General features: G+C 37.1%; 3 protein-coding genes across 5 annotated transcripts; 1 reads left to right on the top strand and 2 right to left on the bottom strand.

Annotated features, from left to right (window-relative positions):
* The first annotated feature begins 2454 nt into the window (after positions 1–2454).
* LOC120010306 (membrane-anchored ubiquitin-fold protein 6-like) lies at positions 2455–4861 on the top strand. 2 transcript variants are annotated; one of them, XM_038861073.1, is made up of 4 exons: positions 2458–2780; positions 2875–3062; positions 3908–4078; positions 4561–4858. In XM_038861073.1, exons 2-4 carry the CDS (start codon positions 2915–2917, stop codon positions 4614–4616), a joined length of 375 nt encoding a protein of 124 aa, XP_038717001.1. In that variant the 5' UTR covers positions 2458–2780; positions 2875–2914; the 3' UTR covers positions 4617–4858. The 2 variants fall into 2 exon arrangements, with proteins under 2 accessions (XP_038717002.1, XP_038717001.1); XM_038861074.1 differs by having other exon boundaries at positions 2455–3062; positions 3908–4075; positions 4561–4861.
* Positions 4862–12037: 7176 nt separating this feature from the next.
* On the bottom strand, positions 12038–12492 carry LOC120011378. The gene has a single exon (XM_038862483.1). The coding sequence runs from the start codon at positions 12432–12434 to the stop codon at positions 12198–12200; it is 237 nt and encodes a 78-aa protein (XP_038718411.1). The 5' UTR covers positions 12435–12492; the 3' UTR covers positions 12038–12197.
* A 2466-nt stretch (positions 12493–14958) lies between these two features.
* Positions 14959–20969, bottom strand: LOC120011159. 2 transcript variants are annotated; one of them, XM_038862224.1, is made up of 7 exons: positions 20788–20969; positions 18082–19614; positions 17332–17387; positions 16995–17228; positions 16612–16903; positions 15755–15951; positions 14959–15284 (listed from the first exon to the last, which is right to left on the bottom strand). In XM_038862224.1, exons 2-7 carry the CDS (start codon positions 19540–19542, stop codon positions 15131–15133), a joined length of 2394 nt encoding a protein of 797 aa, XP_038718152.1. In that variant the 5' UTR covers positions 19543–19614; positions 20788–20969; the 3' UTR covers positions 14959–15130. The 2 variants fall into 2 exon arrangements, with proteins under 2 accessions (XP_038718152.1, XP_038718154.1); XM_038862226.1 differs by having other exon boundaries at positions 20500–20969.
* Positions 20970–21960: the final 991 nt, after the last annotated feature.

Raw genomic sequence — 21960 nt, forward strand, 5'->3', positions numbered from 1 at the left:
TGTCTGATGTAGAGCTGATCTCAAAAGGAATGAATCTTATTTGGATGCTCTTTGTAGTTTTTAACACTCTTTTTACCAGAATTTGATGTAAAATAATCCACTTTTCATATAAAATTTGTGCCGTCTCACTTTACGTTTTTTTTTTAGGCACCATTATACCGTGCCGGCCACTTTAATATAAAAATTGTATGAATGCGGCTCACTTTTGTGGAATTTTTTTTTACAATAGGCACCAATATACTGTGTGGCTTTGGGCACCAAAATAACTATGGGAGGCCCCGGTTAACGTATAACCTCCACGGGCAGGTTTTGTTTTCTTTTTTGACTTTTTTTTCCCATTGATTATGATTTTTTCTGTTATTTTTGTTGCTGGGGTGGCGAGGATGATTGCTGACCTTTCAACTGTGACAGAATCAAACTCTCGAAGCTTGGAGAAGGGTATTAGCACCCAGTACATCGCTTGAGCAGGTAAATCAAGAATCTCTTGACTTTATATGGAAGTAGTTCAATTTCTAAAATGTTGACGTTGTTCTTTACATGAATACATGACAGTATTAGTCAACTGCTCGCCGGCTAGTTCTTAGTTTCCATTTTCCACCAATGTCAGATTGAATTGGTCAATAAGTTATCTGTAATTAAAATAATCTATGTCAGATGGCGTATAGATTTTTTCCTTCTTTATTTTTTGTTCTTTCTGGTTGGCCTTCAATCTTTTTTAATTCAAAGAACAACTTGGGGGCCAGCAGGTATGGCTGCCATTGTTAAATACAAAATGAAGTAGTGTTAACAGGAAGGACAAGTCAAATAAGATACCTCAGTAGTGCAAATTTTTATATTTATAAGATGCTTCTTAATTTTTTTTTTGTTTTAGTGTATTAGATTCTGATTCTTTTGGCACTAATATGTATGTATGTGATACAAGTGATTGCTTATTTCCAATGAAAAATTTAACAGGATTTTCCTTTTGTATAAATAGGGAGAGGGATTTTTGTTATTTTGGGTAACTGAGAATAATCCGGTCCAGCGTGCTCTTCGGATAGTTAGGTGGGTCCAAACTCGAGCTATCAAGTTACTATAGTTCCTATCGGAGTGGCACAGTTAAGATTGGATCGAAACTCGTGCATGTAAGCCCCATAGGTGGGATAAGCACACGATACGGATACCATTGAAAAAATACATGAGAGGATTTCAAGCGCCAACACATACAGAACGCTTGACAGCGAGATAACCAACTGGACTATCGTCCCGTGGTTAAGAGGGAAACATCATATTGATGAAGAGGAATTGCAGCCTTGAACCACTAGAATACTATAATCTACTCTCATTTTCTGAAAACAATCATGCTCACTTCAAGACTTTCAAAAATAACACATTTTCTTGCTATGGTGGAATTGCAGACCAAGCAAAAGAAACAACCTACTTGTGTGGTTAGTTATGCCAACAAACCTTGTTTCCATTTCTTACCTGGTCTTCTCCTATCCCAGTCATTTACCTTGTATATTTCCTTTCCTTATCAGCTTCTCAGAACGTTCCTTCTTTTTTTCTTTTTTCTTTTTTTTTTATCCAATTCTGACCTTTGAATTAGTCACTTTCACAGTTTCACGGTTTCACCACCTTAATTATGAAAATTCAATTTTGACCTTAATATGTTTTTCTTTTTGTCTTTTTTTTCTAAATAAAATAAACACCAAGTACTGAAATAAACATCTGGTGGTTTTTACCAAATGGAGAAATTGATTGGACATTTTTAACTTGAAGTAATGAAACTTACAAATACAACCATTCATTCTAAGATAATATAATAGTAACATAATTACAAAATCAATCCCACAACTCAAAATTGAATCAAATGCTTTCTTTATTTTAATTTTAATATATATATGTTTCACCTGTTATTTAATATGAATGTATTTTGTGAAAAGAATATTATCACTTTACAAGCAATTAAGATAATCATAGAGAACCACGAGTAATTCACATGAAACTCATGTATGTGTGGTATCACATAGAAGTCTCGAGTTTGAGCCTCCCCATCCCCATCCCCTTGTATTCAAAAACAAAAGAGACGACAATCATACATAATAATATATTAAAAAAGAACATACAAGAGATCTTATACAACTCTTTTTGATAAATCATTTTTTTAACAATTTTTTTATAATCATACCATATAAATTTACCCTTGAATACCTAATAAGAGTTTAAACTCGGATTATTACGTTTGTGTAGAAAAAAATTTCTTACTTGATAACAGAATAAGTTATACCAAAAACCCAAGGTACTGTTCTTTGACAAAAAATTTTTCTTTTTTTTTTTAAACTCTCTTTTTCCTCAATTGATTGGAAAGGTGGTTAATGTAGGTGACAATGCAAAGTAATATATAAGGATTGTAATGTACATTTTGGGGAATTCCATAAATAACGATGTTAAATGGCTCGCAAAATTTGATAAACTGTCACCCTTCACGCCATCTGCTTCTAGAGATTTTTTGTTAGATTCGGGCGAAAATAACCTTCACCTGTTCAGTCCAGTTTTCAACAGTTTCTTCCTTTTTCTTTCATTCTAATTTCTGAATCCAGCCAATTCAAGAACTTGTCCCTTTCTTCATTACCCAAAACACTTTCTTTATACTTTCTTTCGTTCACAGCTGTTCCATTAGGATCAAAGATAGTGGATCTGGCGTACGATGCTCTGTAATATTTGATATTTCTGGTCAAGAAACAACAACTCCTATTAGTTTCCAATCGACATTTCTAGCAGAAGATACTATTGCTTTCATGGTAAATCTTATCTAGATTTGACCTGGGTTTCTGATATTTTTGTTATATTTTCGAAGGCGGAGAAGATTGTTGAATCTTTTTGTTTTTGTGGAAGCTGAATCTGGTCGAGCATTATAAGAAATTGAGAGGCGTTAATGGTGGGAGATACATCAATGGCAGGAGAGGGTTTGATTGAGCTGAAATTCAGGCTTGCCGATGGTACTGATATTGGGCCTAGCCAGTATGCTCCAGCTACTACAGTGGCATCGCTCAAAGAGAAGATTCTTGTACAATGGCCAAAAGGTTGTATACATATAATCGTTTGTCTCTTCAACATAGATAGCTCAATTCCTGCATTTTCATGGAAAAAAAATATTATCATTCCCCTCTTTTTATTCTGATGACCCATGAAATTTAGATTTTTGTCAAATAGTTGTTTAATTAATCTTGTTTTAGATGTCTATTTTATGGTTTCCTTTAGGTTTGTGTGTATGATTGCTTTTTAACTGGTTTCTTGACAGGTTTGTATATGCATTGTTATGATGTTTCTGTCCAAGTACCCTGCAGTTCGGTTTGATATTGTAGTCCTTTTGTACCTGATTTAGAGGATTAGATGGTATGTTCTGTTCAGGCTCCCCTGAAACCGTTTTCATTAGAAGTTCATGGAGCAAGGACTGGCACCCAGATGAATTTGAAAATTTGGTTATAGACAGTTGCTTTTGATCGATCTGTTTAGTTCGGTGTAACGCCTAGTAACTTGTGAGATTAATTGACAAGGCAATCCCACTGTAGAATTTTGGCTCATCAATTCATGACCAGTTTTGATTCATTGATTGATAGAACTGTTTTGGAGTTTTGTAAGTGTGAGCTTATAATTAAGCTATCTCTATGAATAAATTAGCACCCTAGTTCTGCTGTCTCATTTATAGTATGTTGGGGCACTTGCTCTACATCTTTGTGCTGCTCCGGCTAGACTGGAAGCTCCTTTTTCCGTTTTTGTCCTTCTAATGATACATCAACAAATTGGCTTAGCAAACAACCATCATTCACCATATTTTGAGTTATGAAATATAGTATAGCTATGTAAACCATCTCTTAATTTGCATAAATGATTTAGTTTCTAATGTATTGCTGTCTCTACTTGGCAGAGAAAGCAAATGGTCCAAAGACATTACATGATGTGAAGCTTATAAATGCGGGAAAGATACTTGAAAACAACAAGACACTTGCAGAGTCTACACTCCCAGTTGGTGAATTTCCAGGAGGTGTCATTACGATGCATGTTGTTCTACGTCCTCCAGTGTTTGAGAAAAACAGTGGTAATCCGCATAATAGTTCATATTTAATATTTCAATGGACAAAGCATACAGTGCATATTGAGTTCATAGTTTTTTTTTAAAAAAATATTTAGTTATTTGTTAAACTAGAAGATACAGTATTTTTTTTGTAACAAAAAAATTCATATTTATAGTTAATAGTTCATATGTTGAAAATAGTTCTTTCATTTGCCCTTTTATGTTCCTAAAACAAGTGAAAACGTGTGTTTCGATTCCTGAAAACATGTACCTGGCCCTTTGCTGTAGTCTCAGCATCTGAATGCTTGCATCTTTATTTTTGTGTCGTGCCATTGTTTTTTCTTTGCATGTATAGCACAGCAAGGGAAAGAAAGATAGTTTGAATTGACTATTCAATGTTCATGAAACAAAATCAGTCTGCACTCTGCAAATACGAATGTCTTTAAGACAGTAAGTTCAATGCAATTCCTGTCCAAACGAACTAATACTTGATGAATACTTGGCAGAAAAACTCCTGGATGATTCTTCCCCTCAGAGCCGGTGTTTGTGCTCAATCATGTAACTTCAAGTGAATGCGAATTGCTGACATGTCTTCCATTGTTGCCAATGATATTGTTAGATTGACTGCAGTAGAGAAGATCCTGCTTTTTTCAGTTCATCCTGATTTCTAGTCGCTCGATAACATGAAGCTCGGATATCTTGAAGCTTCTGTTGTCTATAATAATCGCGTTGAAGTTCTTCACTTCCTTGAGAAATTATGAAAGGATTGCATTTGCATTTTGGCTTTTGAAGTGTACATGATGGGGGGAGGGGGGGGGGGGGGGGGGGGGGGGGGGGGTGGTCTTTGGCACACCATCAATGAAGGAGAGTGGGAATCAGAAAAAGGTTTGGTTTGTAAGTTTACTTGCTCAAAGGTATAATAAGTATATTTCTTGCCCTTGACATGCAAATGTTACTGCATTCGTTCTTTATATTTAGCTTAAATTTTGGAATGGCTGGCGAATCATAAAAGTTCAGTATGATAATCTTTTTAGGACTAGAGATGAGATGATCAGATTATTTGTTGAAGTCTGAAGAAAGTTCAGAATCTGGAAAATTGGTTTTCAGTGTAAAGGTCAATTTGGAAAACACTCTGTGCATCACAGCCAAATTGATGATAGAAAATCAAGTCTCAAGGAAAGCAGTAGCTGCAGCACATTTTGGTCTTTCAAATCCACAAAAACTACGAAGAATTATCAGGGAATTAATAGGTTACTGTAAAGCAGCACCATAACTAGTGAACTAGTTTGCGAAGGTTGTAATAGAAAATGCAAACTTGTGACCCAGTGCTGAAGGTCATAAGGTTTAATTCGTGAGAACAACCTCTCCATATATAACGTGAGTAAGGATCGCATTCCCGACCCCGTCCACTACGGGAAACTTGTGCATCGTAGAGCGCAAGAAAGACAAACTCAAATGATTCCTGACACCCGTATATCGACCCATAAGGCCTATCACTTGGCCCAGTGATCGATGGGCTAACAAAGCCCAAAGTCTCTTTCTCAAGCCCAGAGACAATAAATGGGGCTTTCGGTTGCTTTTGACACGGTGTTTCTGCAAATGAGTCGACTCAAAGCAACTGGCCGAGGTTCATCAATGTCGAAACAAGAAAAGAAGAACAATCTAATAAATGCTTGAATCTCACGTTACGAAAATTAATTAAATGCTCATATTTTCCATCTATAATTAATTCATTAACAAAATGAATTGCAGATAAGAAAGAGCGAAGATCTACCCTTTCTCCATCTCCAATTGGCTTATTTACACGCATATATAATTGAAAAACGATGGTCGCTACCGCCACCACCTGTTCAGTTTGGCTTTGTAGCAGAGTCCAGTGAATGGACCTTCTTCTTAGATCCCCAGAACGAACGCTTAACAGAATCCTTCTCTTCACCACCATTAACAATTTCCTTCGATTCTTCTCTTTCCTTCTCAGCCGCCATTTTCTTCATCTTTTCCTTGTGAAGCTTTCTCATCACGTAGGCCTCCGCCACTGTACCGCTAATACCAATCATACTTGTGTGTTGATAGATCGATCTCGTGTTGACAAAGATGAGGCTGCTGTATGTTTTCAATACTTGGATATGGGGAAATGAAGAAGGCATGAGTTCAAATTTATAGACGAGCAGGAAACAGATCAGTGGGAAAGAATAATATGATCTTGCTGGGTAGTTGCCTTTCAATTATCTTGGGTAGCAAGATATTGTGGGATATAGGCTACCAACTTGACTTTGTCTTCTATAGAGAGAATCGTTATGCATAAGTTTTCGAAAAGTGAAAGGGATACCAATAAAAAGTATATCAGTTATCTCAGTAATAGATGTGTCATTCTCTGGTTCAATTATAAGGTTTTATGGACCTTATACTTATATCAATCAGAGATAAAATCCACTACTGGGATGATGTGATGTTTTTTATTGGGATATCTAATATTTTTATAAGTTTTCTTTCTTTCTTTCTTTTATTTTTATTTTTATTTTTTTTATTTCTTTATCCTTCCACGGGTGAGTTGCGTCATCAAGTATGTGTAAAGAAGTAAAGAACTATATAAAATATTCTGATAAAAAAATATATAAAATACACCTTTTTTTTTTTTTCCTATTGGTGGAGAAACGTCAACAAATGTGTGGAATTTGTGTGGACCATTAATTGAATTGACCTCATTGTCGTGGTTGGCGTGGAAATGTCGAATTTCTTGCAATTCGAGGGGCTGTTCTGGATTTGGGAGCCCCCATAGTCCACATTTAGTGCCAACGCCTCTTCTAGGAAGGACAAGTAGGGTTTGATTTTTAGTTCTAAATTTGCCGACTTCAAACTTTCTAAGGTTAAAGTAGGGTGCTTGGGGCTGCTGTAGTAAAAACTACAGCAGCCCCGCTGTAACACATTTGAGGTAACAAAAAAATTTTATTTATTTTTTAAAAATTATACATGTGTAGTATTCGGTTTAACGAATTCAACGATATATTTTTTGTTTGAAACAAAACTCAAATTCATCTCGATCGAAACATCAAATGTTTTGAGTTTACATCGGTTTAGAATTGTTATGTTATTTTTATGTTGGATTTGATTTTTGTTTTGAACAAATGATATATCGTTGGATTCGTATAAACGATCAAAATATAAATATAATTTTTTTAAAAATAAAAAAAAATCACTATAAACTGTAATGAAATTACAGCATGGGAGCAGCCCCCTCTTACCCGTTAAAGTAGGTCAATGAAAGACTCTGATTGGCTAAATTAGGCGTGTGAATCAAACCCACCATTTTAGACTTATAATCCCACTTATAAATCTCACTATTATCATTTGGACAACACCAATCTTCCAAAACGAATAATATTTGTTGATTTTGAGTGGGTTGGGATTTATGATATACCAAAAAATTAATTTGATATATGTCAACAGTTCAGTGTTATCATAACCTCCTCACAAGTCGAACCGGTTCAATTCACATTTTTTAGTAGAGTCCGATTGGTTTTGATGTTGACCCTTTTACGTATTTGATCTTTATCAACTTGCCGTTCGCTTGTACAACCCGTCCAACCCAACATGTTTAATTTAGCGTTAAAATTTTTATATATCTAAGATTTGAACTTGGGTATCACAAAATACATATCAAACCCTTAACTACTCAACTAAATTATTATTTTGTTATAATTTACATTATATTATTAATATATATCAAACTTCACACTTCATAAATAAGCTAAAAAAAATGTAAGTTCCACCAACGGACTTGTTTTGAAAATATGCTAGCTTATAGTAAAATTATCTAGTATAAACTAGCGTCAACTTTTAAAATATTACTAAACACTAGACATAGCTAGCTTATTTTTTATAGCTTATAAGCTAATTTATTTTTCCTAAATATAAACTCTATCCAACAAATCCTATATAATATTATAATGGCCCCGTTTGGAGGAGTATTTTTTGTAGCATTTATACTACTTGCTAGTATAAATGCTACTACCTTACCAAACGAGTTTTTTTCACACGTAATCCGAGACATTTTTACTCAGCATTTTATGCTACTTTTGACATGCTACTTGTATGAAGCATTTTAGTAGCATTTCACCGTTAAAAGTCAATATTATCCCCATTATTATTTTTATTCCATTTATACCCTCACTTCATGTGTTATTATAAATTAATTAATAAATAAATAAATTTATTGATATTATAAAATATTTATCATTTAATATATGTTACTCAGTAAAAATGTTACCAGCAAAAATCAACCAAACACCACACAACATTCGAGCAGCATTTCTACTACTAAAATTCTCTAACATTTCTGCTACCACCATTTCTACTAGTATATCTGCTATTTTTAAAATGCCTTACCAAACTAGGCCAATGAAAGAATTGGTATATGGAAATAGAATGGCCCAAAAGCGACAACAAGGTTTTGCACTTGATTGGTCTGGCCCAAACAACAGCAAACCCATTAGTAGTGAAAGGCCCATGAAGTTGCTCTAATCATAGGTAGGAGTAGTCTGGAGCTGGTGTCTGGATAGGTGAAGATCTGAGAAGTGCGGGGGCTGACGGAGGCTGCGTCGATGATCAACAGCTACAGTCGATCGATCGACCATGTGCTGTCTGAACAGAAACCTTTGCTATCCGGACAGGGTTGCTGCAGAATTCAAGACAAATGTGCTGCTGTCCGGACAGTGTAAGATGCTGTCCAGATAGCTATCGGAGAATTGTAACCTGAGAAACATATATAAGTAAGTTTTTAGGGTTATTTCATAATGCATGCCATTGTTTTATTCCTGCAAAATAGTGAGAGAGAGAGAGAGAGTGCGGCCAGTCCTTGTTGGGTGAGAGTTCTTGATATTTTTACTCTTGTTTCTTGATCTAGTGAAGCCTAGGAAAAAAGTGGATGATGACTGTTAGATCATATCGATCGGGTGAACAACAATAAACCTATATGCCCTCTTTATCTTTGTTCTTACTTGTTTCAGTTGTTTGATTGCTTGTGATTTGGATTGTTCTTTATTTATTTGGAATTGAGGTTAGTTATTATCTCTATTATTTATACTAGATTGAACCGGAAGGGATTAAACTCCCAACAAACGTGTCACTTAAAAAATTATCGTTAGATGAGTTAATATGCAGTTTACCGTTAGAATGACTAAAATGGCCATGAGTTGAGGTGAACTATTAATTGAAGTTCGTCTAATTTTGATTGTAATGTATCCTCAAAGGTATGATAAGTGTTTTTGCCCTTGACAGCCCAATGTTACTGCATTATTTCTTTATATGAAACTCAATTTTTTTATAACGTTTTAGGACTACAGATGAGATGAGATGAGATGAGATTATTAGTTCATAATTAATTCATTAAAAAAAAATTGAAATACATATAAGAAAGAGAGGAAAATCCACCTTTCTCCATCTCCAATCGACATATTACAATATAGCTATAATTCTTAGGAAGGAAAGCCCCCGAATTAATTACACCCACACACACCCACACACACATATATATAACTGAAAAACGATGGCAGTAACCGACACCACCAAAACCGTACATATTCTCTCAGCTTGCCTTTGTTGCAGAGTCCGCTGAATGGATCTTGTTCTTAGATCCCAAGAACGAACATTTAACAGAGTCCCTCTTGTCAACGGCAACAATTTCCTTGGAAGCTTGTTCTTGTCCTTCCTTGTCGTCAGCCGCCATTCTCTTCATCTTCTCCTTGTGGAGGTTTCGCATCACGTAGGCCTCCGCGAGACCAGATCCTGCAGCGCTAACACCTAGCATACTTGTGTTTGATAGAGCTTGAGTCGACAAAAACTTCGAAATAAGGCCGTATTTTGTCGATATGGGAAGATGAAGAAGGTACGAGTTATGAGGGCCGTGTGAGTTGATTTATAGGCTGCAGGAAACAAATCGGGTGGGAAAGAAGAATATTGTGCGTAGTTGCTTTTCATTATTCAACTATCTTGGAGAGCACGCTTTAGTGGGATTCAAGGTACTGACTTGCCTTTAGATAACCACTGTCTTAGAGCAATCACAATGATATAATTTTTAATTTAATAAAGGTGGGATCCGATATTTATTTTTGGTGTAATTATATGTGTAATACAAGTGAATCCCATCAGTTGGAGCCAATAAGGAGGTCACCAATTGTCCCTTCCCTCATGTTGTTCCCAATAAAATTAGGACAACAAAATTGTATTGTTGTGCATATTTTTGTATTCATTCCCCATTAGATTAACACCATTGCAAGTGGTGTAGAGCACTTCTAGTGGTGCACTTTTACTAGCCCATAGAGTACTTTTGATGGCCCAATTAGCTCAAATTTGCTTGCACTAGCATGGGGAATGACAAAACCCATGCCCCCATGTTTACTCTACATGTGGGTCTCGTCACTAACACACTCATATTTTTATACAAAAATCAATATCGAACCCTATCTCTATTACACAAAAATCAATTCAACAAACTTACTCCATTATACAAATATATTTTGTTTATTCAACCACATCAATAAAACACATCCTCCAATACAACCTCATCAACAAAACACAAATTCCATAAATTATCCATGCCTCATAAAAAAAACACTATTGTGGTTGCTCATTTGGGAGCATTATATTTGTGGTTACGCGTTGGATTTTGATCTAACATATCCTATCATTAATTGAGAAACTTCTATACAACGGACTTAACAAGTTAATGATCCAAATTTAGACTCATATCAGTTGTATAAAGAGTAAGTTTGAATGAAAAATTTGTGTGCGCACGAATTTGATGATCCGAGTTTAAACACATGTTAGCCGTTGAAAGAAGAAAACAAACAAACTTGGAGAGAGTTACTATGCAATACGTTACTTTCTTTCTTTTCATGTTTATATCCTTCCAGAGTGGGTTGCGTCATCAAGTACGTGTCAAGAGCTCCATAAAAGCAAATGGAATTTCGTAGGGCTTGGTGGAGCATTCATTGACCTCATTTCCATGGTTGGGTGTGGAAATCTCGCATTTCTTGCAATTTGAGGGGGCCACCCCCAAAGTCTCTAACTCTTCTTCTAGGAAAGACAAGTAGTTTGCTTTTAGTTCTGAGATTAAATTAGTTCATTGAAAGTGTAAGATTTTGGCTAAATTAGGCGTGTGAATCTACAGCCACCAAGAAAATTGATACATGTCAGTAGGTTCAGTGTTACTGAACCAGCCCGGCCCGCATGTCTGACTAATTCAATAGGCATTTTTGGTAGAGTTGGGTCGGTTTTGATGCTGACCCTTTTAAGCATGGGAGCTGTGGTTTGTCACACAACAATCATTATTGGACTCCCCTCATTGAAACACACAATGTCCAACCATATATGATCGAAAACAACCACCGGATGTGATTGTTTTAAAATGGTAACATTGTTCGGGTAATGTTACTGTTTGAAAAAAGCTTTAGATTCGGTTGATTCCGACAGCGGTTCGCTACACCACCATCACCATGGTTGGACTCCCCTCATTGAAGCACACAATGCCCAGCAACCATGTACAATTCAAAACGGCCATCGAATATGGCCGTTTCAAAATAGTAACATTGGTCGATTAATGTTACCATTTCATAACAATAATTAGTAACCAATATTACTGCTTTAAAACAATAACATAAATAACGTATATAGCTTACGAACACTTATGCACTTGAAACATTACCTTTTATTCACTTTGCGAATTTGCAGGATTACTGGAACCAAGAAGAGCCTAATGAACACTAACATTAGTCTCGACTCAAAAATTAGTTCTCCTTAATCAGTCTTGCAGCTCCTATGTTAGCCAGTCCCAATTCGAGAATGTATAGAGAGAGACGATGCAGTGATTAGAGAGACGATGCAGTGATGAGAGACGTTGCAAAAGTGGAATTAAATAAATATAAATATTTAAATAATTACAGAAAATAAAAAAAATGTACTTATGGGTTATGCATAACACATTAATAATTAATGATGTAATGATTTTATTTATTTAAACTAATCAACAACTTACAAGCTAGATTCAAGTATATTTTGTCGATAAAGTGGACCCAAGTACATAAATACATTCAAAGCTAACATTACAATTGAATTACAAGCAAATTAAACGCACTAATTGATTCAATCAAATCCTTTGATCTAATCTATCCACTTCTTCTTTTCCAGCAAAATCTGCTGCAGAATCAGAGGTTGGCTGGATCTTCTTAATCAACCAAGGGAAACAACCAGTTTTGGGTTTGGCTTGAAGCTTAACCCCATCAATCTTCTTACTCCCTTCTTCTTGATCCATCATTTTCATCTTCTCCTTATGAAGCTTTCTCAACACATATGCTTCTGTCAGATCATATCCAGGGGTTGCCATGGCAGAATCAGACTAATGAAAAAACTTTAATTAAGATTGTATTTCAATTACTGTGTTTGCAAATGAAGAGTGAGTAATTTATAAGCAGTTCCTGGCTTGGCAAGCAAGGCTCTGCTAGTGCAATTTGATAGACAGTCATATTATATTATTGGGTCAAAAAAAGTGTTTCTTTTTCTTTTTCTTTTTCTTGTTGACTTATTTTCATATGGGCCATGGCTGCTTGAAGTGGAAAGTGAACAGAATAGTGGTGGAAATTGGTTGCTTGGACTTGGGGATCAAGTCATAAAAAGAAAAGGCCTTGGAACAGCTAGGAAAGAAGGAGGCTGCATCCTCACTAACTTTAATATATGTTATTTCTTTGTTGTATATAATAAATTTGACTCATTGAAGAACACTAAGCAATCTCATTTATAAAAATTTGCAGTCTACTTGCTCCATCAATGCGTGGTTAAATAAAGGGGAAACTCGAAAACGATAACGAAACCTATTAGTTTCAATCTGCCAAGAATTGAATAAGAGAAAATTCTTACGACTGTAATTATCGAAAGTTAACCAAATAAAGAGTCTTAACAGCATATTTAGATTAAGTTTAAAGGGCAAATCTGAATTAAAGCAAAAAATTTCTAAGAAAAATAGTAATTCACTTATATTAGGAAAATGATAAAAACTAAAGTTATAGTCCATTTTTAGTAATAATGCCTGTTTCGTCGGTCCCCCAACAGGAAGTGTTCTTGCTGACAACGGCGGACAAGAGAAAGTGGAAGATCCTTGCAAGAGAGAAATACCCACAACCATTGTCAATGGTTGTGGGTGTTTCTTGATCTTCCATGATGGGAGGTTGGATTTCAGTCCAATCCCTGTTGCCATGCTAGCCATGTTGATGTGGCTTCCAATTGGGTGTTGGCTATGAATCATCAGACTCGTATTTGGAGTATTTTTTACCTTACAAGAAGATCACAATTCCTTTCTTGGCCTTGACAGGGATGAGAGCAGAAACATCCAAGTCCAGAACCCTCCACAAGCCATTGAAAAGACAGAGAAACTTGAATATAAAAAAACTAGCCAGAGAATACTCTGCGACATTGACCCAGTTTTTGCCTCAATTCCTTTTCTTTTTTTTCCAGAAATGAGGGATGAAATAGTTCCTGTGGCTATAAATATGAAGGTCAGTGTGTTCTATGGATCAACAGCTGAAGAATTCAAATCTTTAGACCCAATATTTCATTTACTGAAACCCCATATAGTACATACTCTATCAAGATCCTGGAAAAGTGTTAGGCACTTGTCCCACATCGCCCAGATGTGGGAGTGGAGTCCTGTTTATAAGGGGAAAGGAGGGCCTTTCCCTAGTAGCCAAGGTTTTCATGAAGGTAGGGCCACGGGCCCGGGCCTGATTGGGCCTTGGTTACAGCCGGCCCACACGGTGGGAGTCCGGTTGGGCCTTGGTTGTTAGGAGATCCTTATCAATTGGTATCGAAGCCACCCAGCTGGACGGCTGTGGGCCTGTGTCCTAGCCCCCTTGTCCCTGGAGGGCCGGGGCGGGGCTGCGTTCACGGAAGGGGCGACCTGTGATCCGGGTAGGGCCACGGGCCTGGGCCTGGTGCCACAGAGTGGGCCAACGTGGGCGTTGGCCTTGTAAGAGCGAGGGAATGTTAGGCACTTGTCCCACATCGCCCAGATGTGGGAGTGGAGTCCTGTTTATAAGGGGAAAGGAGGGCCTTTCCCTAGTAGCCAAGGTTTTCATGAAGGTAGGGCCACGGGCCCGGGCCTGATTGGGCCTTGGTTACAGCCGGCCCACACGGTGGGAGTCCGGTTGGGCCTTGGTTGTTAGGAGATCCTTATCAATTGGTATCGAAGCCACCCAGCTGGACGGCTGTGGGCCTGTGTCCTAGCCCCCTTGTCCCTGGAGGGCCGGGGCGGGGCTGCGTTCACGGAAGGGGCGACCTGTGATCCGGGTAGGGCCACGGGCCTGGGCCTGGTGCCACAGAGTGGGCCAACGTGGGCGTTGGCCTTGTAAGAGCGAGGGAATGTTAGGCACTTGTCCCACATCGCCCAGATGTGGGAGTGGAGTCCTGTTTATAAGGGGAAAGGAGGGCCTTTCCCTAGTAGCCAAGGTTTTCATGAAGGTAGGGCCACGGGCCCGGGCCTGATTGGGCCTTGGTTACAGCCGGCCCACACGGTGGGAGTCCGGTTGGGCCTTGGTTGTTAGGAGATCCTTATCAAAAAGCTTCCGAGCGAGCTCACATGCAGAGGAAGAAAATCAAGGGTTGAAGTTGCAAAATGGGATTGCAAAAGCTTTATGATAGGAATCAAGGAAACTATCTAAGCAGAACAAGCTCACAGATTATGAATGAATATGTACATTGATATGCATGTTTTCTATTTGTAGCATATGTGCACAATAGATCTTGAATCTAACTAGCTAGTAATCCCATAATTAAACTGGCAAATGAAACTGCGCAAACTGAGAAGCCTGTTTTAAGATAAATCGCGCAAAAAATTTCCAGAATCAACAAGAAACAACTTAATAATTTAAGAATGAGTGGTGCTATTATTGAATCCGTGCAAGAGGCTGTATATACTCAAAAGTTTTTGCACTGCAATAACCAATGCTTCCTTCCCTCATGCAAATTTCTATTAAAGGGAAGTTGTATGTAATGCTATATGGTAAACAAGGAACTAAAGTTTACTCTACTCTAGAGGTTCAAACTCCAATCATAAGGCTGATATATCACCTTCAAACGAGTGTCTGCAAGCATTTCCAACAAGGCTTCCGAATTGGCTGGTTCCAAATAGTTTGATGCGTGTTTCAACACCTCCGCTTCATTCTTTCCGAAATCAATGCTGTACCTGCAATAATGGAGATAATATGAATTAATAAATATAATTTTTTTGAATCTAATAATCAAAGAATCACAAGATATCTCGTTTAATCCACATAACAATGAACACTTGTATAAAACTCCAAATCCAGTAATTAAAGACCTATATAATATTGCAGTTTAATCAAGAAAGAGATGATGCACACTTGTATCAGCTATCTGTGGTTTCAAAGGAAACAAAAGGAGAAATCTTAGCAATGTAATTTGCACGTGGATGCGACAACTTGGTCTGTCCCAAATGTAAATACACAAGTAAACTTAAAGACAAAACAAATGCAAGCCTCTCCAGAACCTGAGACGCCTTTCGATTATAAGGAATTGAAGCTCAAACTCATTCCCTTAACATGTATTTGTAAAGATTATCTGAACACCTCTTTCAAATTAATGAAACGGCAGAAACGCTATTTAGGTTTACAGACTTTGAGACCAACTACTTACCATTTGAGAATCTTACTGACTAATGCAACATTTGCTTGCAAATCAACAATAAGTCCTCCACCTCTTAAGTAATTACGTGTTGCTTCCATCAATTCCTTGTCAATATTGGCAGGAGAGTAGCATCGAAGAGCAGGTCCAGAGCGGCTACCAAAAACCAATGCAAAGTGAATAAGATGCTCTGGGTATGGAAGAGCCACCTGGTGAAGAACATAAAGGCATGAGGTAGATTGAATATTGAATCAAAACAGCTCAGTGACGATGATCGGCTAAATTAAAAACAGTAGCTAAACGATAGGCTCAGAAAAATTCTGACCTATTTGGATACTGGCCTCATTCTAATTCAACAATAACAAAGACAAGGACCTCCTGGCCCACTGCCAACCTTATGAATTAGTTAAAAAGAAAAGAAGCAAACTGTTGAAACAAAATCAAAATATATGAAATGGGCCAAGAATTTGAACGATTTATGAGTTTAGAAAACAGAAACAGTTTCCACAATACGATACGAGGTTTGATCAATTTTCTTTCCACAGGCAAACATGTGAGTATGTGACCCTGTGGTAGTGTTTCAGGGGTGCAACCTAGAGGCTACAAGTTCAATTTCTTGAAACAACCTTTCCACATATTATGTGAAGGTAAGGTATGCATACATCCGTCCCTGACCCCGCCCATTGCAAGGCCTGGAAGAGAAGCGCTCCAATTTTCATACTTTTCCTTTGGGTGGGTGGTAGCTTATGGGGGAGGTGGAGCACTAGGCAACCAACGTAAATATATAGTATGATGATTGTGGTCATGCAGCATTTAAGAAAGAAATTTCATTGTCAAATGAAACCCAAGTCAGCAATCAAAAATAATACCTTGAAACGTTTGTCTTTCACTCCAAATGGCTTCATGAGATTGTACGGTGGGCGTTGGTTGCCTCTTAAAACCCCATTTTGAATGGCTGAAAGTGAGTATGTACAGCCACCAATAACGTACTTGAAATCTCCAAACATCTTCCTTCGCTCAAGTGCTCCAACTGGATAACCCCATTCCAATATTGCATGGATGGCCATCATGTTATAGAGATTTATAAAGAAAGTCAACTTATCTTCCCTACGCATATCTTGCAATTCTACTCTATGGAGCTCTTGAACTGTCCTCAAATACCTACAAAATATTGCCATCAACTACTTGAATGCTAAAACAGATTATTCTAAGACACGAAAGATGAGTACTTCCACAAAGTGTGGCATCAAACCTTGCAAATTCTTCACTTCCATGAATGCTTCTGTAATCAACATGCCTACCATCTTCTGATGTGTAGGCTTCAAAGATGGCATAAGACAAAAACCTCAACCTTGATGCAATTTCTATTATGGGTTTAGGCTTCACATCAATTATGCCCCTCGGAATGTTGTGACATTGAGATGCCACAACAGGATCATCATCGAAGAATCGATACAAGTGGTTGCCATCCTCAAATAAATTTTCCCTAGCGTATAGGCATGGAAACAAAAGGCAGCATTGTCAATCACAAAATTAGATATCAGAAACGAACATCACTTCAACAAAGAGCATTAATTCAAGGGACTCACTCAAGAACATGCTGAAAGAAGAGTTTGCTTGCAAGCTTTCTACCAAATTCGATAGCCTGCACATAAATAATACAATCAAACTTGAACAAAGAACGGACTAGGGTTTACATTTAATTTTTAGAATCTCATTCAGAGTGGCATATCATAAAATATGATGTACACAGCAAAGGCATCAACAATATGCTTGGTTCACATTAGAGCTGCGTGCATTTCACCCGCCAATACCAAGTACAATCAGCCAAAATAAAATTCATAGCGCCACCAATTGGAAGGTTCATAACTATGCTTTTATAACACAAAAACAGATTCTGTATGGGAAAAGGGCATAAAATAACTTCATCAATTATGCCAGAAGACTTTTGTAGTATTTGGTTTTAGAAACACAATGGACATTACAATGACACAAGGAAAATCAAATTCATTGCCATAACTTTTCAAACTAGTACATGGATTGAACATGCAGCTGGAACCTGGTATTTTGAAAGTAACAGGACTGTGGATGCTACACATGAAGTCAATGCAATTTACCATCCTGGTAATGTGTGCTTACGACTATGCAGATGTGTCCTATCAATGGCTGAATAGATTAATTACCGAAACCTCAAAGGCCAATAACCATGATAAGTAAAATCCCACTGTTAGCATACATTACGACTGTGCAGATGTGTCCTATCATTGGTTGAATAGATTAATTACCGAAACCTCAAAAGCCAATAAGGCAATAACCATGATAAGTAAAATTCAACTGACCTCATCCCTTTCCAAGTATTGATCCTCTGATAAGAAATCTACAGCATCTGAGCCTACAAAACAGTTGGTGAACCTTCGCATCTTATAGAATCGATCTTTAATAATGAGAAATTGTTTCATTTTCCGAACAATAACAGCTAATTCATCAAGTGCCCCATTACTGGACACATCATCTTCACCAGAAAGAGGAGGCAAAGGAGCTTCAACTGCAGGTGCTTCATTAATAAGATAATCGATTTTTTCATTGAGCTTGTCAGACTCATCCAAGCCCTTCATCTCATCAAATCCTCCAATCAAAACTTCATTGAAAAACACCTTTGGAACAGCAGATGAGCCAGAGAATTTCTCCAACTCTGCCTTTCTACTGGGGAAAACATCAATATTGATCTCTACATATCTAAGCCTCTTTCTGTGCAAGAATAACCTAGCCTCCTTGCAATCCTTACATCTTAACCTCGTATAAAGTATAATTCTTCCTTTCATGACTATAGGTTGTAATAGCATCTCCATGGCTTCAGCTTCCGGTTCAGCTTTTTTCTCTGCATTGTCACGTGAGATCTTAATGTAGTTTAGGGGATTCCATGCAGATCTCTCAGCTGCTTTTTGAGATATTCCTGTAGTTTCATTATCTTCAAGCGAATCTGAAGTAGCCTTGTCCTCATCAGTAGGAATGTCCTGCCCAAGTTCATCCCGTTTTACAGAAAGCCTGCGTAGAAAAGTAGCAACTGCAACTACACCCTTCTCCTTTACAAAGCTTGTTAGAGCCACCGCCTTCTCAGGCCAAGCAGATCCCTCAGCTTCAGGATCAATACCCAAAGAACGTGTAGATGAACTCCTGTTAGCTTCCATTCCAGGAACCTCTGTTCCATCAAAAATAGGCTCTGGCTCCTTCTCCTCACTAAGGATCTCAGTTGTACTTTCATTTTTTTCTTCTTTAGCTTTGGACTCAAAATCCTTAGCTTCATCCAGCTGGTGACTGGAGGCAACTTTAGGAACGTCTGTTCCATCAAAAATAGGCTCTGGCTCCTTCACCTCGCTAAGGATCTCAGTTGTACTTTCATTTGTTTCTTCTTCAGCTTTGGACTCAAAATCCTTACCTTCATCCACTTGGTGACTGGAGGCAACTTTTTCAATATTAACACCAGAGTTTTTCTGCTGGACATTGGAGTTGAAATCACTTCTCTTTTGCATTTTGTCCACGCTATCATGCTCCATGCTGTCCGCTAAATTCTCTATATGAGCTTTAGACTCCGACACATTACTCTTATTTATCTTGTCACCTAAGCCATCTTGTCCATCACCATTATCTAATGGGGAACCATCGCTGCTTATGGTAACAGATTTCATTTCCCTTGATGGTTCCTCACCCAATTCCTTCACAGGAACAGGTGTAAATTCGTCTGCCTTTTCAAAATTTGGAGAATTCATTGTACTTTTCTCAGAAGTACTTATGTTTTCCATGATACTAAACGAGTCTGATGTGTGAAATCTAACTTGTTAGCACATGAATTAACATTTGCATAGTTCTAGCACCTGTAGATTATGAAAATTCAAAAAATTAGTTGCAGATCCTGGAAATTAAACAAAAGCTTGGACAATGTCAAATGTGGAAGTCTAAATGTTTATTAGACCAAGGATAGGAAGTTGCTCAAAACTGTAAAACACAATCTATCGCAAAAAGAACCAGTAATTGCATTTTTCAGAAAGATTTCAACATTATTTAAGCACGCAATACACATCCTTTACACCCTCAGAAAAGAATAAAGGTTCAAAATTCAGATGGCTTTCTGCTTGCAAAGTGATGATAGGTGCATGGAAGATTGTCGCAGACCACCCAAAGCACCAATATGGTTCAATATCTATTCAATGTCACATTGTAACAACTAAAATACCATGATTGATCCAAATGGAAACTTTCATACCTAACACACACCAAGTAATCTGTAAAGGGATATGTACAATATGCATCAGAATATCTTTTTTTCCCCATCTAGTCAATATTGCAAAATCTGTGCTTTTTCAATTTGAAGCTTCCACGGAACAAGTGAAACTCATTAAGATCACTGTTCTTTTTACAGACCTAAATAAATAGTCATTAGTCATCACTAACCCAGCCAGACTGATGGAAACAGTTAAAACCATCACCATTTAAATATTTTTTCTCAAGCACTTATACCTACCACGAATACTCAATCAAAATGGAGACAAAAATAAAACCGCAAAAGAATGAATACAATTGCACATAAATTTTTTGTTAAAACAGGCGGTCGTAAAATCAATTGGAAAGGCAAAAACTGCAACTACATAGAAATCCAGACAAAACGTAAAGACAAATACAAATACGAACTCACAAATAGAAGTAATGAGAACAAAAAATTCAGTCAGATATAAGAAACAGATTTATGATAAGATCACTGCCTTGACAGTGCCTAACAAAGGGATTCCCTTTTCCACGCATACAACACCAGATGAAATTGTTTTTCACATCATCACTACTCTAACAATCAGCGATTACAAAATGGAGTACAAGAACAAACGCCAATCTTTATCACCAAATACCAGAGACAACACCCAAATCATTCCAATCCCATTAGCCCACGAGCGGAAAGAGACGAAATATCAGATACATGAAGGTTTTGCATAACCAATCAAACCCAAAAAAGAGAGAGAAAAATAAGGAACAAGAAATGTCAAAGGAAAACATACAGATCCGAAGACAAAGACTTGGAGTGTCTGGATTTGGAAAAACTGCAAATTGAGTAAATGAACAAGATTTGGGGCTACGATTACAAAGAACGAAATTGGAGTTTTGAATTTTTCTTTCTAACCGTCGGATGATGACTTGGGGAAGAGACGAGCGTAAGGAGCGGGAAGTCCGTGGGCTGAAATTTCATTACACGATCATGTTTGAATGGGTTTTAGTCATTAGTCTCTTTCAAGACTTTTTGGACTAACTTTTTTTTTTTATTGACTTATTGTCATTTAGTAATTAATTATCCTTTCTTTAAGCCAAGTAATCAACTTGGACAAACTCCCGATGACTAATTGGAATGATAAAAATGATTAATATCCCCTCTCGGTTTCAAAAAAAAATCCAACTCGGGAAAAAAAAAAAACCAACCAGATTTTTCCCCTTCTTTTTACAATAGAACTTCTACGGGTCCCAATATTTTTATCTCGATTATCTCAAATGCTAAGATAGATCCATATAATTTTATATGAATTATGTGAGGTGCACGATTTCACCTGAATCATGTTTATCCATTTAAGCTAGCTAGGATAGCTAGGATACAAGAACATCGAGATCCCTAACATTTTCTTTTTTTTATGACTTTTGTTTGTCTTCATTTTAATCAATCTTGTTATGTCTTTTCTTTTATTTTTACTTTTAAGTTTTTTGGAAAAAAAAACTCACCTTTAATTACGAGTGTCAAAATAAACCGAAAAAACCAAATCGACCGATCAAACCAACCGATTGGGCGGTTCTAAGAATTTCTTTGATGTAAAACCGATTGATCGGTTCTCAAGTATTATAAAAACCTAAATATTGATCGGCCACACTATTGAGTAAGATAACCAAACCGAACTAATTAAATATATATTAACTATTATTATGCTATTATATTATAACTTTCGTCTCTTTTTGCCACTTTAATTCTAATAGTAGTTGGATTTGTTGTCTTCTACACTTCTAGGGCCCTAAAACTTTTTTTTCCAATGACATCACAGTTCACAAGGGTTGGTTTGAGTGATTAGGGCCGTGGGAGGGGGCTTTTCGTGAGCTGATAAGCAAACATGTTAACTTGTTAAGTGTTAGTATATTTGTATATTTGTTTTGTTTGGAATTCTTTTAGGGCCTTGGACAGCAGTAGTTTTGGA

The sequence above is a fragment of the Tripterygium wilfordii genome, chromosome 12 (assembly GCF_013401445.1).
Source record: "Tripterygium wilfordii isolate XIE 37 chromosome 12, ASM1340144v1, whole genome shotgun sequence".
Lineage (NCBI taxonomy): Eukaryota > Viridiplantae > Streptophyta > Magnoliopsida > Celastrales > Celastraceae > Tripterygium > Tripterygium wilfordii.

Coding starts and splice junctions, on each gene's coding strand:
- LOC120010306 (XM_038861073.1), top strand. CDS start 2,915: ATGGTGGGAGATACATCAATGGCAGGAGAGGGTTTGATTGAGCTGAAA. Junction 3,063..3,907: donor TCTTGTACAATGGCCAAAAG/GTTGTATACATA, acceptor TCTACTTGGCAG/AGAAAGCAAATGGTCCAAAG. Junction 4,079..4,560: donor AGTGTTTGAGAAAAACAGTG/GTAATCCGCATA, acceptor AATACTTGGCAG/AAAAACTCCTGGATGATTCT.
- LOC120011378 (XM_038862483.1), bottom strand. CDS start 12,434: ATGGCAACCCCTGGATATGATCTGACAGAAGCATATGTGTTGAGAAAG.
- LOC120011159 (XM_038862224.1), bottom strand. CDS start 19,542: ATGGAAAACATAAGTACTTCTGAGAAAAGTACAATGAATTCTCCAAAT. Junction 17,388..18,081: donor AATACTTGGAAAGGGATGAG/GTCAGTTGAATT, acceptor ATTTATGTGCAG/GCTATCGAATTTGGTAGAAA. Junction 16,904..16,994: donor GGAAGTGAAGAATTTGCAAG/GTTTGATGCCAC, acceptor AATATTTTGTAG/GTATTTGAGGACAGTTCAAG.